This window comes from Chelmon rostratus, chromosome 20, assembly GCF_017976325.1.
Source record: "Chelmon rostratus isolate fCheRos1 chromosome 20, fCheRos1.pri, whole genome shotgun sequence".
Lineage (NCBI taxonomy): Eukaryota > Metazoa > Chordata > Actinopteri > Chaetodontiformes > Chaetodontidae > Chelmon > Chelmon rostratus.
The window spans coordinates 5,566,301-5,581,746 of NC_055677.1; the positions used below are offsets into that span (position 1 = coordinate 5,566,301).

General features: G+C 40.6%; 1 protein-coding gene across 4 annotated transcripts in view; it reads left to right on the plus strand.

Annotated features, from left to right (window-relative positions):
• Window positions 1-1,720: 1,720 nt before the first annotated feature.
• Window positions 1,721-15,446, plus strand: part of myo3a (myosin IIIA) — a 55,220-nt gene continuing 41,494 nt past the window's right edge. For 2 of the 4 annotated variants that reach the window (XM_041961275.1, XM_041961276.1), the window contains exons 1-4: window positions 1,721-1,897; window positions 4,587-4,721; window positions 14,037-14,141; window positions 14,307-14,406. In XM_041961275.1, the coding sequence (XP_041817209.1) occupies window positions 1,730-1,897; window positions 4,587-4,721; window positions 14,037-14,141; window positions 14,307-14,406 (508 nt within the window). In that variant the 5' untranslated portion in view covers window positions 1,721-1,729. The remainder of the gene's footprint in view (window positions 1,898-4,586; window positions 4,722-14,036; window positions 14,142-14,306; window positions 14,407-15,446) is intronic. The other 2 variants (XM_041961274.1, XM_041961273.1) reach the window with 1 other exon arrangement.

Here is a 15,446-nt window from a genome sequence, read left to right on the forward strand (position 1 = left end):
GCAACAGTGGCTAATTCCTGCTAATCCCACCATATCTTCCACCACTTAGAGATGGTTTCCAATGGCAGCCCTGGAGCAGGGGAATTGCTGGTGAGATTAGCTTACGTTAGCTCCTCCTCTGTGGTTTTCACTCGCAGCCAGGCCAGGCTGGCCTACCACCGCTTCCACGCTAACCTTTTGCACAGAAATGGATTAATTGCTTTTCGAAAATGTTCCAAGTCTCATTTAGAGAACAATGTAAGTTTGTTTAAACTTATTCTGCTTTTATTATGGTTTTAGTTTTGTGTGGATTTAGTTTTGAATGTGAGGGCAGAAGCAGGCACCTTGTTTGTGAAAGGTATGTGAGGTGCAGTGTTTTCTTTTACAATTTGGCTATCTGACTAACTTTCCTTTGCACATTTCCACGCAAAGATACAATCCTGTTTTTCCTCTCTTGCATTTAAAGTCCTTGTCTTCATAGTTTTAGGCTGTGACTTTTGACATGGTGTGCTAAATGTCCAAATGCACAAAGAAAAACAACACAAACTGATTAGAGTGGAGTAGAAACACAAACCCCTTTGAGAGTTTAGCGACAAGAAGCAAATGACTGACATCAAGAGGTGTGTGAATGGAAAAACTCTTCGTTCTGCAGCTGTCAGTTATCAGATAATGTTTTTGAAAAGTTATTGCAGAATAGAGTTTGAATTATGGCAAAATCTTCATATTTTTATGGTGTAAATGATAAGTTGTATATGAAATTAGAGAAAGCCACTGCTAACTGGATAAAATGATTATTAGATTAATTTGTTGCAGCTACTGAATGACGGCTCTACATTTAATATCAATATCCACAAGCATATGTATGCATCGGTATTTATTATGTTTTTTTTAATAATCTCTCAATAATAAGAGCCTCTGATTTCACCATGAGTCAGCCCTGCTCCAAAAAGGAAAATGTCATCCAGCATTGTAAGAGTGTAATCCTAAAGTATCATTTATCTGCATCCAGCACACACAGCCTGTTCAATGCAACATGACTGGAAGTAACATCAGTCCCAGAAATAACTGCATACGCAGTCCTCTGAGATACGGATGAGTCCTTTCAGATAAAGACGGTGCTGAGAGTTGGTCGTCTTTTTTGTCTTGCACAGGAATACAGCGTAATGCAACACTCTGTGTCAGGAATTTGTCACAGTTACAGCTCAAACCAGCCTTTGAAATGTGTTCACAAGTCTGTTCCCACCAACTGACTATCCAGCTAGCTACAAGGCTGCAGGGGGTAAAGGAGGGTGAACACATGTTTACTGCCTGCATTCTCTGATAGGCTATACATATGTGTGTTATTTTAACACTAAAGCATCATGCAGCTCCATGGAGCAGTGCTACTGTGGTGTTAAAACCCTCCATATTAACCCCCAGCTACCCAGCTACCACCAGATTATCCTCTAGTTAAACACCTGATGTGCTTTTAGTTTAATTCCCAAACAAACCAGCATGACAGCGCTTTGAGCAGTCATCTGGTTACACTTCTGTATAGTGTAGCCATCAGTTGGTAGTTGACACCACTTCTTTTCTGTGTTCCTGTATATGTATTTGTGTACTGGGCTGTAACTTCTCACATGGATTAATATCAGAATGAGCACATCAGCCTGTGCATACTGCAGTTTGTTTTGTTCTCTCGCAGCTGCCACTTTCGTCTTTTCTGACAGGGACCCATGTTCTTTCCTTTCACAGGAGATCTCTCCTGAAGATGTTTCCACAATCAGGGAAATCGATTGTCTTTGACAACTTTCCAGATCCCACGGACACGTGGGAAATCATCGAGACAATCGGGAAAGGCACATATGGAAAAGTCTACAAGGTGCTCAACAAAATCGATGGAAGTAAAGCAGCTGTGAAGATACTGGATCCCATCCATGTAAGTTCTTATCTGGAATGTCCCAACAGGAGTGTGTTCCAGTTTAAATGACTTGAAATGAGCGTGACCCAGGCAGAAGGCTGCATGCTGCTCATTTAATTTAGGCCCAAATCACATGTTATGCTGCTTCTATTAGTGCAGTCTAAAGTTGGATAATGTCCTCGCACCATGGCATGCACGTGTTGTAGTCAGTGCTTGATGAAGGAGCTGTAAGCTTTTAGTGTGTTCACGTTTGTAGGAGCTATATTTTAGAGGTTTAGACACCAACACAGCTTAGATCTAATCAACCATCGTTTCTGTTTGAGTCTATCTTGCTTGGTTTGCTTTCAGTTGTTTGGTCATTATATTTCTACCAATTCTCCTTTAATTCCAGGATAAACTGTATGATTTATGTGTTCTTAGGTTTAGGTTAGTGTTTGGGAGTTTTTCATCACTACAGTCCACAACCCCCACAACAACACATGCCAATAATATGTCCTGTCTTTTCCAATCACAAACATTTGTATTACATTATATTTAGCTAACATTTGACCTGAAAAAATAATCCAGTAGTGAACAGTGAGAGGGCCAGACCTATAAGACCCAACATTCCTGCAACCTAACAATAGAAAGACCCTCAAGAAACGATGCAACCCTTGCACAGTGAGGAATGTAACAGGTGAAAAAGGTGTAAAAAGTTCTGAAAGTATGTTGACAGATCTCTGGTAGATCTGATGCAACATCAGCATAGTGACTGACTGATTAGCTCGGCTCTGCACGATAAGCATCATGCTGCCCCGCTTTACTCTCTGCACAGGACGTTTAGAAAAGGAGTGCTCTTCCTTCTACAACCATCAGCAGCTGTCTCAGCAAATTGCTTCTGATGAATTTTTCATCATCAGTGTGATGTAGCATGGCGCCTCTCTGATAATTCTGGGCTCCCTTGCTTGTGCAGGGTTTTAGCATTGAGCCAAAATACATTTGGCGCCTTTGCAGATGTGTGTGACGCAGATCTGGCCTGAAGCAAGAACATTTTGACATCGAGCAGAGATACATGATGTTACTTCTGGCAGTGAGGGACTGATCCATTCAATAAAGCAGAGATTTTTTTTTTCTCCACAGTGACAGTACTTACAAATTACAGAACATTACTGGGCAAGAGGTTCTACTCAATTCATTTTCATCATCACATCAGCACTACTCACCATTTCTGAAGAAGAGTTATAGAGAGCAGTCATCATTGACCTCATGTTATGGTGTCATTGTGTCCTGCATGGACTGATCTGTCTATATTGAAGGTGTATGGCTTATTTAGCAGCTCTACTGAGCAGCTATTTTCGTCTATTAAATTCAGCCTTCTTGCTAATAAAACTCTCATTAGTCTTTTGTGAATTTGTTACAGTTTCTCATTATTGAGAAATGATCGTCTACAGACCACTAATCTGTGGGGACCGTCATTACCATCGTTTTAATCACTGGGTTGGTTATTTCAAGTACAAACCCTATGCATATTTTACGACTATATTAAAAAGTCGCATCATAATCTATGGTGCGTTTGGTTTCCTATGACGCTGCTATTTTTGGCGTAGCACAGAGTTGTATAAGTAAATATACAGAGCAGTGGTTCCCAACATGGGGTCTGGACCCTATGAAACCGTTAACTTGAAGGGTCATGAGAGACAATCAAAACGTTTCTTTTGCACAATTTCTTAAATACTTAGTTTTAGCATTTCTGTTCTTTGAAAGTTGCTCCAACAAAACAGTGTTGTTTGAACTGCTTATGACAGACCTGTGATGAAGGGTCACAAACGGACATTGCTTTGCTTTAAGGGGACGCAATGCAAAAACAAGGTTGGGAATCCGCTGCAGGAGTGTACTGTGCATACTGCCACTGCAGATGTGTCTGTTGTTTCATGTTATTTTCACTTGACCCTTACAAATAAGTTCACTTCTGGACGTCTATAATAATGTTATATCATGCTACATTCATGATAACAGTCCTTGAGAAAGTCTAGAGAAGTAAAATCATTGCTGGATGTGATTGTAGCTGTACAGACAAAACACTGAATGATTTATTTCTGTGGTGAGCATGGCTGTGTATGGCTTTAACAGTAAATGTACCAGCAAGATTTTTATGGAAAATACCTCTGTCTTGTTAGCTTTTATCACACAGTAGAACTGCAAAATACAGTGTCCAATAATTGCTAATTAACATGCCCTGAATTTTTCACCCATGTTAAATTCCAGAGGCAGAGAGACTTCATAAATTGTCCTAAAGAGCAGCAATTTAAGATTGATACCTCTGTTAAATATGAAGCTGGATCCAGGGGATGGTTAGCTTAGCTTAGCATAAAGACCTCAACCAGGGCTGTACAGCCTGAATCTGTCCAAAAGTAACAAATTCTTGTCAATTTTGCATTGATTTTATAAACCAAATGTCAAACCAAAACCTATGCCAGGCTAGCTGTTTCCCCATGTTTTCAGTTTTTCTGCTATGCTAAGCTAACTGGCTCCTGGGTCCACAGGCCTGAATTAATTAATCTTCTCATCAAACCCTCGCCAAGATATAATCTAAAACTACTTCTTTGATCTGGAAATATGGTGTGATCACTGTTAGATTCTACGCAGCTCTCGTTCTTTTGATATCTTTTGCAAAAGGTTGGTTGAGAAACATGAGCACAACATGACTTTGCATGTCCTTGTTTTTCAGGATATTGATGAGGAGATCGAAGCAGAATACAACATCCTCAAAGCTCTTTCTGACCACGCCAATGTTGTCAAATTCTATGGGATGTATTACAAGAAGGACGTGAAATGTGGAGATCAGCTGTGGCTCGTGCTGGAGGTAGGAACATTATATTTGTATAGAAAAACCACAAGCCTTATAATTGACTGTTGCATTTGCCTGTATACTGCGGCTGTACGTGCAGACAAAGAGCCTAATGGTGCAGATTAAAGGTTCAATTGTACTTCACACAGCATGTCTCGCCAGGTATATACCGCAGTGACCAAATATGGTCAGGGATTATGCAACAGTTTAAGCCACCACGGGCAGTCTAAGAGTTTACCTATAGGCCACCTGGGGGATTTGTTTGCAGGCCAACAACATGGCTGTGTTGGGGGTTGAGGTTAGCTCGCGTGACGTGGGCACCCTGCTGAGAGTAGCAGAGCAGGGATTTCTGTTTACAGGGGCTGTCTCAGTGCATTAGTTTAGACATAGCATGTTGGAACACAGGCATAAATGTATCTTGTAGCTGATTTCTGTTGTTTAGATTTTGGGTGGAATACATTAAAATGGAGGGAAGGATAGTGTATTTTTTGAGGTTGTCGTTGCACTTAGATTTTTATATTAAAACTGCTTGAGCGAGGTTCTGTGCTAAATCAACATCTGAATATAAAATGGCCTGATTTTGATCAAAAACATCACTGCATTTGACTTTGAGACTGCTTTCTTGCACCTGCTGACATACAAGAATGGCTAGATGCAGGCATGAATTTGTGATTTTGTGAGTTTATGCAAAAGTTCAAGGGGACCTTGCTGCTGCAGCTGCTTCCTGTACATCTAAAAAAGCCTTGCCTCCAGCTCCCCAGTTCTCCGTCTTTCATATTTCATCGCTCGCTGTAGCCCTTTTCAAATGTCAAGCTCCAGACGAACATGTAATGGAGGTCAACCTCAGAGAGGAGAAGTGTTTATGGGGTCCAACAAGGTGGCGAATGTGGGTTTTCTTTGCCTTTTGACTTCCCGACCATGTAATTTATGTTCCCGCTTTGATAGCGAGCAGTACAAACCTGGAGACGTCTGGTTAACATGGTGAGCAAACTTGAGGAGGATTGATAAGAAAAAATGGTGGCAAAGTTGTCACAGCTGTGGACACACTCATAAAGGTCTTTGAAGGAGAGCTAACGCAGCATTTTTTTGTCATGCTCTCTGGAGGACAATGTTGGTCAGTCAGTTGGTCCACCACTGGGGTCAAGAATGAAATATCTCAACGTCCAATAGTCCATCCATCCATTATCTATACACCGCTGAATCCTTTGCAGGGTCACGGGGGGGCTGGAGCCTATCCCAGCCATCTCTTGGGCGAAGGCAGGGGACACCCTGGGCAGGTCGCCAGTCTACCACAGGGCTACATATACAGACATACAGACAAACCACCATGCACACACTCATTCACACCTACGGACAATTTAGAATTACCAATTAACCTGAGCATGTTTTTGGACTGTGGGAGGAAGCCGGAGAACCCGGTGAAAACCCACGCTGCACAGAGAGAACATGCAAACTCCACACATAAAGATCCCAGGCGGGATCGAACCAGGGACCTTCTAGCTGTGAGGCGACGCTGCTAACCACCGAGCCACCGTGCAGCCCACGTCCAATAGTCCAACAGCTATTTCCATGAAATGTTGTACATTTATTTATGGTCGCCAGAGGATGAATCTAATAACTGGTCTGACAGATTGCTAATCTAATTTTACAAACGTCTCAAAGTTAGCATTTTTGGATTTAATTGAAATGTCTGAACAACTACTGCCATCAAATCTGGCTCAGATAGGATGCTGCATCCATGATGCCCCAGAGGATCAGTCCTACAGACTCTGACGCCCCCCTGACTTTTCATGTCACACCACCAGCAGGTGGCTATTTTGGCTCAAAGGAAAATGTTTTGATAACTATTGGACTATTGACAGAGGATTTGTTGCAGAAATTCAAGTTTCACAAAGGACACATTAAGGCCTTCTGTGAGTTGCCTTCTCATCCATCATCATTAGGTCAAAAGTTAATTTAACTACTTTAGTTTATGACCATATAATATCTGCCAAACTATGTCAGTTCAGCCTCAGCTGTTCGTAGTGTTTAGTGCTACTGATAAATTAGCTGCTAGACATTAGCAAGTTACCATTGTCATTGTAAGCAAGTTAGTGTGCTGATGTTAGCATTTAGCCATAAGCAATGCTGTGCCAAAGTATTGAATTTGAATTTGCACCATTGTTATGTTTACTGTAAATATTTTATCTTGTTATGAAGTACTTACAAAATAGTGCCAACAAAAAATAATAACATTGCATGAGCTGATTTAAAAAAAAAATGTTTCCAGCCGATGCACAGCCCAGATACTCTTTTAAATCCAATCTCTATACATTTGAAGCATGGAAAAGAACACATCGAATATGCAGGAGAAAATGAAAAAAGAACAAATAATAAGTAATCTAAAGGGCACAAAAAGGGTGATTTTCATTTTGGGCATTTTACAATTCCAGTACACCATTTAATTGTAATATGAAAAGTTTTAACCCTCAGTGGATTGTAAATCCATGGATTTGCTTTGGTCTTCACCAAAAAATTTTCTGACTGCACCATTGGAAAAAAGAAGCCCATCTCCACCAACCGTGTTCCACATTGTGTCGTTCCTTTTTCCATTATCAGGTGCAGCCGTGCTAGAACACAGTGTCCATATTTCTGTAATCCAAGCTCAATGGGCTTTGCATCAACAGCAGCAGTGTTATGCTAACCCAGTAGATAGTTTTCACCTCTCCAGCTTGTGTTTCTTTCCCTTTTCATCGCTCTCCTTCCTCCTGACCTTTGTAGAGGACCCTGCAATTACTTTGCTCAGAGATCTGGTACAATCTAAGACACTGAATAACCAGAGCACACACTGCATTAAAGGAAAACAAAGACCTCTATCTGATAGGATACCTCTTATTTTGCACTGTACCAATTGCTACTTTTGTATCATGTAATTTATTGAGTGAAAATACGAATCTGGTGTTTCACTCGGCTTTGCTTTTTCTTTGCACTTCCTGTCTCTTCTGCGGTTTGCATATCCATTTCCAACATTTCCCTTGCAAAACACTGCAGCCAGCAGTCCAAATCTGGTGGCTAATCCTGTGGCTGAAATCACTGCCTGACAGTTTAGCAAGTGGTTGTGTGTTCGTGTGCGTGTGCACGCTCTGAAGTAGATGCACAAGGGGTTTTAGCACTAAAGAGACAGGAAGGCAGGTGGTGAGGTGGTCATTCACCATGGTAACTGTCCCTCCTTTCTAAACTGTAATTTTCCATCCTTTAGCTCTGCTGAGATGAGCCTTTCTCTGCGCTGCACTGACAGCATACCACTCATTATGAACAGATTTCATACAAATTGCATCCTCTACTTTGTTAGCCCCTCATTGGGGTCTGCAAGCTTTTGGCTTTGCCTCTGTAGTGTGCTCCTTTATGATAGCGGATGTGGGCTGAGATGAGCAAGCTTTCATGTATGACTGCCGAATTCTGCTCCCAGAGAGTTTAAAAATACTTCAAAGATAGCGACGATGGAGCGACTTTTATTCCCTAATTGGAAATAAAAACCTGATTTGGATGTGCATTCATTTGCGAGCTCCCATGTTTCATCCAGAGACCCTGTTAAATGAAGGCCAATGATTAGTCCAACCTTTGAAAGCTCATCTAAAAAATGCATCCTCCATTATGCAAAAATTGAAAATGCATTGCTCTGTGCATATATTGCACTTTGATTTCAAAATTAAAAATGGTTGTTAAAAGAATTTAACTGCTAGTTCTTATACTACGGCTTTGTTGTTCCTATCGTTGACAATAATGCTAGTAATAGCTGTAATTAGAGAGTAATTCTTCATGGAACAGCGGGTGTTTATAAAAGCTTCGCAGGACACAAAGCACATCTCTTTCAGTATGTTGTCACACCTCCAACATCATCGCCATTCTTTAACAGCTCCTTTGTAAATATATCACCATTAAAAGACAGAAACACCTCATTTATGTGTTCATTCATAGAGTCTCATAGTTTCACAACTTCAGTCCTGCATTGGGATGTTGTGGAGGGGTTTAGAGCTGATGGAGAGAGCATGTGAACTGTGATTTATCAGCTTTGGCTGTTTGTGTTTTCTCCTTTATGTTTCTGCAACACATCCTCAAAGCCAGCTCGTCACATACAGAAACTTGGCCCCCTTGATGTCAGTTTTAAGCCATTGGCTACCTGTTAAATAGATCATACGTATTTTGGAAAGGTTTGACAATTCACATAGAATTATATACAGGCAAGTATTTAAAAATGAATGGCCTCTGTCATTAGGAAATGGAAGAAGTAACTGGCCGTGAAGAACCTTTATCAGAGCCAAAACTGCACTGGCATCTTTAAGAGTTTCAGTTTCTCTGCAGAGATATGAGAACTTGTCAAACTGTCTCTGTAACACTACATTAAACATGCCTTGATGGCAGCATGGCTGAAAATAATAATTCCTGGATAAAAAGCCATGTGACAGGCCAACCAGAGTTAGAAGAAGAAAAAATTGATGGCAGTGGTGGAAGAAGTTCTCAGATATCAGTAAATACTACATTATAAGTGGGTGGGAACCATTGGTTTATCATCTATTGTTTTTGTCTAAAACACCTTAATCTGATAGGTAATTAGTGCTACAGCTGTCAGATAAATGTAGTGCAGTAAAAAGTACAATATTTCCCTCTGAAACAAAGCGGCCTATAGATGTATAAAGTAGCATAAAACTGCAAGAACCTCAGAAGATGACAAATCTACCTATGGGTATCAAAAAAGTTACCTTGAACCTTGACAACAGAAGCTTTGTGATTTGGCGACTGATCAAGACTGAATAAAGCAAAAATTCACAGAGGTTTCTCAGAAAGTAAACCCACATGCAAGCTTGTGGACAGATTTACCTTTCAGCATGACAGCGACTGAAGCGCAAAGCCAAGATAACACTGGACAAGGGCCTGAATGTCCTGAGTGGTTCAGCCAACAGGCGGACTTGGATCCACCACAGCTCCCTGTCTGATAGAGCTTCCAGATCTTTGAAAGGAGAAATGGAAAAACCCAAGTATGCAAAGCTGATAGAGGCAAACCAAGGGAGACTTCAAGATATTAGAATTATATTACAATAACTAGGAAATCAGAGCTGAAATAATTTTCTATTTGCATAGCAAGAATTCAGAAAATATCCGTCTAAACCACAGACATTGTTTTTTGACCCTTTTGTTCATCCTCTCTCTTTGCATCACATTTATTTTCAGTCGGACACCTTCTGAAAGTCAAACATAAACCAACACACCCTGCATTTACCCTCGTTAGTCTGCCTCGTCCTCGCCCTCATACCCCAACCTCTACGGTCATTAATTGACAATGAGGTTTAAAATGGTATTCGTTGTTTGGGCTTTTAAATGAATGGTGCCAGAAAGTGGACACCTCTGTTTTTATTCCCTGTGTAAATGATAAGGCCACAGTAACAATAGGAGTGTTTTTCTCTGGAGACCATCCAGCGTGTCACGCACACACACGCTTATTCGGTGTCGCAGACGTGACGCAACTCCATACATCCAGTAATGTGACGGTAAATTAAAAACGTAGATTTATGTTTGCAGGCACATCAAAGATAGTCGAGTAAGAAGTCAGCACCTGCGTGTTTTAACGGCCGCTGTGGTTTCCCCTCACCGAGTCGTGGGGCAGCCCTGTTTGTTTCATCTTCACGTGTGTTTCATCCACTTCTTTTACACGTCTTTGATCGACTACTTTCATTTGCATGACTAAACAAGCACCTGACCTCATTTGTTATGGAGAACATCTCGCTCAGTATTCAACGTATTCTGTCATTTCTTTGAAAATTGACAGTTCTGTACAAAACTCACGTGACATTCAAGATGAAGATGTGAGACTTGGATCTGAACAGACCTTTTGCATCACTCGTTTTTCTTCCAATCTTAAGAAAATGTGTGATGAAAAATGCAAATTAGGCAGCCCTGTTAATAATTTTTAGCAATGACAGAGTTCTAGTTAATAGAGTTATTAGTCTAATTGTTGCAGTGTGACAATTTCCAACAATGTTGCAGCCTTTATTTGGGATAATGCATAATAATATGGCAATAGGAACCACTGGAATTGGTGCTCACTGTCCTCTTGAGACCTTGTATTCCTTCATGGTGATGCAGCTGGCAGTAAAACCAAATCGTGTAGGAAATCAGTAGTATTGTGCTATAATAAATGGGACATTTTTACCTTATTAAATCAATTAAGCTATGATCTAAACAACGCCTCCACAACATCCTGATGCAGCTCCCTTTACAATCATAGTTTAATGGTGTCATTTATTTAATGGGAGTTAGTTGTGTGTTTCAGAAAATAACCCAAAACTATTGGTGTTTAAATATCTGTACCCTACTCCACAGAAAGGTTAGGAAATCTGGCTTAATCTGTACAAGATTTAAATCAAACCAGGTCTGAAGTTTCATATATCCTTTCCACTCTGCAGAGGTTCAAGTCTTCACCACATCTCAAATAATTAATGTTCATGTCAAGCATCGCTTTCTGGAAGTGGCCACTGTGGCTAAGGTGAGAGCGCTAACATTTAGCTATGCTAAATCTAGGGTACCGGACCTCTCATTAATATGGATTTGTCTGTCTGCCCCGTGTAATTTAATGATGACAGGTGATATGGCAGCAGCGATGTGGACTGACGTCAGGCGCGGCTCATTGTCAGAGTGCTGTGCTGTCTGTTAAAGCCTCAGTGGTATTCTCTGCTTAGCTGCAGCTTGTCTGCACGTCTGATAGCGGAGAGAAGGAGTGATTAAGCTCCCCATGTGGCAGCTGAGATACATGCCATCCATCCTGCAACAGCTCCCTGGGCTCCTGATGGATAGGTAGATTGATAGACAGATAGAAAACAGACACAAGACATGCCATTGAAAACTTATGCCACTGCTTTGTCAAGGTCGGAGACTTGCTACGCTCTCAGCATGGAGAGAATAGGAGGATTATTGAATGGGCCCCAAGTGGTCATGGGGCCCCTAGGCCAGAGACAGAACAACCAAAAAGAGACACAAAACTACAAGAAAGACAAACAAAACAATGCTACAGAGTGAAACAAAGACATGAAAAATGACCACAAAGACACGTAAAACATCACAAAGAGATGCAAAACAATCACAGAGATGCAAAACGATCCAAAAGGGACACGAAACAACAGCAATTAGACTCAAAACTACGAAGACTTGCAAAATTTCCACAAAGAGATGCAAAACATCAGAAAGACACAAAACAATTAAATGGTTTGTTATGCAAAACCATCTGGGAAGTCGTCCTGTGAAACTGCTTGGAAAAGGGCAGGCCCTTTCAGAAAGTGCTTGGCAGGTGATTGGATGAGCCATCTGTCTATCACAGTCTATTGCTGGCTACCTTTAACCAATCAGAGTAAAAAACGATAACAAGAACATGTAAAATAACAACAAAGAGACACAAAATGTTTGTGTCCAGGGGCCCGTCCTCTTATAATCTGCCCATGATCTAGAGTTAAACATGTCAGCATTTACTTTAAGTTTCATAATATCTTCTTCCAATAAAGAAAAAGGAGGCCATGATGCATCCTAATGCCTTTTAAAATCAACCAGAGCTGAAACAATTAACAGAAAATTAACTATTGATATCATGCAGTCACATCACAACATTTGTAGATTCCAGCTATTTTCCGATGGCGTGTGAACCAAACAATTAATTGGAAAATGAATCAATAGAATAATCCAAAATTACAATAATATGTGTTTGCATCTGTAAAATCAACAAAATGTGTGTTGTGTGTTTTGTTTTAACAAGTGTTCACTGTTAGTTGTAAGTGGAAAAAGCAATTTAGCTTCCTGTGGTTAGCTCAGTTAGCTCCAGTAAGTGGCACAGAATCTCTTTGGCACAACATGTGCAAAGGCAATCAAGCCCTGTGGGTGGAATTATAATGAAATGACAAAATGGGTCCTTATTTGGAGGTTTGGGCACACAGCTGCAAACATTGTGTCTGTGTTATGATGCTACTATTATGCCAGTCAGCACTTTTTTTTGTTAGGATTGCAGTGGAAGATATTCAAAGAGTAATAATACAAAATTATACCATCATTTTTCTAAAATCATACAAGTTCTGTAGTTAACATCCTGCTTCCATAAACATTTTAGGAAAATAAAATGTGAACTGAAAAACTTTTTTTTTGTTTTTGTTAAAGCTCTATTATATAAGTTATTTATTAGTAACCTTTATTGATTTGTGCTGCACAATCTCTTTAGTGCGATCGCTTCAGGGGACTTACCCTCAGTAACCACACACCACTGCATGTCTATTGCCTAATTAAGCTTTCAGTTTACAAGAGCGGGAAATTAGTGTAATTATACAAGAACAAGTGTTTAATACGTGAGAAGATATGATGGAAATTTCCTGTCTTGCACAAAAATGTTTTCAGAAACCATGACAAACTTGAAAAAGTGGGATGTGTTTGTATGTTTAATGCCTATGTAGATGATATATTTTACCACACAGAGTGACAAGGTCTGTGTTTACAAACAGCGTTCATATGCAGAATCTGCTATTTATCTTCACTGGCAGCCCCCCCCTCCACACGCACACACACACACACAGACAGATACACACACACACACACACTACCACCCACCACTGTGATTGACATCTTAGCGCTTTTTATTTTTCGTACACCTCTGGTTTCTTCCAAAGAAAGGCCCAAATTAAGGGTTATTATTGTTGCCAAGGCAACCTACAGGGTAATTTTCTGTAATTTTCCAGGAGGGATTGCTATTGACAGTGGAGGCTGTATCCTCTAGATGCGGTACACCACAAGAAAACACGTAGAAATACACAAAATCAAAGGTTTGTTTTCGTTGAGAAGGAGAGAGAAAAAAAGGTGAAATTGTCTCGGCTGATTTTTTTCTTGGTTCGTTCTGTTTCCAGTATGAAATGTTGTCCCCATAAATAGTGCGTAATTTCTAATATAAACCTCGCCGTTGTATTAAAACATAATAGGATGTACTTCATTTGAAGATGATTTGTGCATGTTTAATATTATCCCGCGTAGTCATCACAGCGTAGATTAAACCCTGAGCGCAACATGTTCGTTCTCCCCATCGGCACGATTTCCACCTCTCACTAAGCTGCCTCGGAAAGATAAGCTGCCAAAGATTGACAGAACTACTTTCAGCATCTCTTTTCTCGCTGTGAAATCTTATGATCAAAACATTTTCATCCTCCGCCTTTCCTCCACGTGAAGTTCTGCCTCAGATTTCAGCGTATTGTATAAATTCAGCCATAAATGCTGACTCACGTTGAGCCTCTTCTCATTATTCTCCTTCCTTTGTGTTTTTTTCTATTGCAGCTCTGCAATGGCGGCTCTGTGACGGATCTGGCTAAAGGCATGCTGAAGAGAGGAGACAGAATGGATGAAGCCATTATTGCCTACATCTTGCACGAGGCCCTGATGGTAAGTCTGGCCTTTTGAATGTGCAGGAGGGGAAACAATGCTGTAAAGCAGAGCTCAGTCGAACAACCTCCCGCTGAATACACTGCTTCAATCAAAAAGGGGTTTGAACGGGATAATTTTGCAGGCAGGTGTCAGAAAAAGCTCTTAACCTCTTTTCCTTCACAGGGCCTCCAGCATCTGCACATCAACAAGACCATCCACCGTGACGTCAAAGGCAATAACATCCTGTTGACGACGCACGGAGGGATCAAACTGGTGGATTTCGGTACGCTTTTTGCAAAAGACAAGCTTTAACGCGGTGTCTCTTTTTGTACTATCCTCCTCTAATCAGTGAAAATCATGTTATGGCTCTATTTAACAGAAGAGGGTCAAATCCATTACCTTCAGCCACTCGCCAAACAAATTGTCCCGCTAATTAGTTTCCTCGAGAGGCTGGAATACGTTTACACAACCTGACAAGGTGGCAGACAATTAGACTTTTCCATTACACCCTATCTTTTACATTCTCCCGCAGACGGCAGCAGACATTGTCGCTATTCACCCTGTGTTCGTACTGATTTGCTTTTAGGTTTTCTTAACCAAATGAGGCGCTCGGAGCAGCACGGCCATAGTTCTTACTGAAGGCTCACGATAGGCAGAGTGATTGTGAGCATTTCCAGGGAGATGACTCACCCCTGTTTTCTTCAGGGGCCTGAAAAACCAGACGCCTGTTTTCATTACAAATAAAATCCCCACTCAACATGTGTGTAGGTTTGCATTTAGTCCGCTAATTGCGGACTTCTCTTAAAAGCCTTTTTCGAACCACGAAGCACAAAGTGCACAGCTCTTACATAAGGAGGAGGAGGAGGGGTATTAATGGAATCACTTGATATGTGAATGTGAAGTATAGCTAATATGGAGCGGGGCTTCTTCTTCAGACATTCTCAACAACTGTTAACCAGTTTTGAAGAAGGAAAGCCTCGAGGATTTAATTTAAACAGTCAGTTTCAAAACATTTCATAAATATTTGGTAACGTCTACACCTGGTAATAAGAGCTTCATCCTGGGGTCTGATATTCCTTTAATTTTGTTTAGCAGTTGGTGTTTTAATGGTCGGTGGATCAAATATCTACAGTAAATTTGCTTACTAAGCTTTTATTCAACAGCACATTAAAGATTCCTCTCTCTATCTCTAAAGATACAACTGTCTTTTGTAAATAAGAGATGTATGTAATAATAATAATCTCTAATAATCACACAAAACTAAACCGCCTCACGCGAACCAAACCCTGGCTCTGTTTTATTACATTTAACATCTTATTGCAG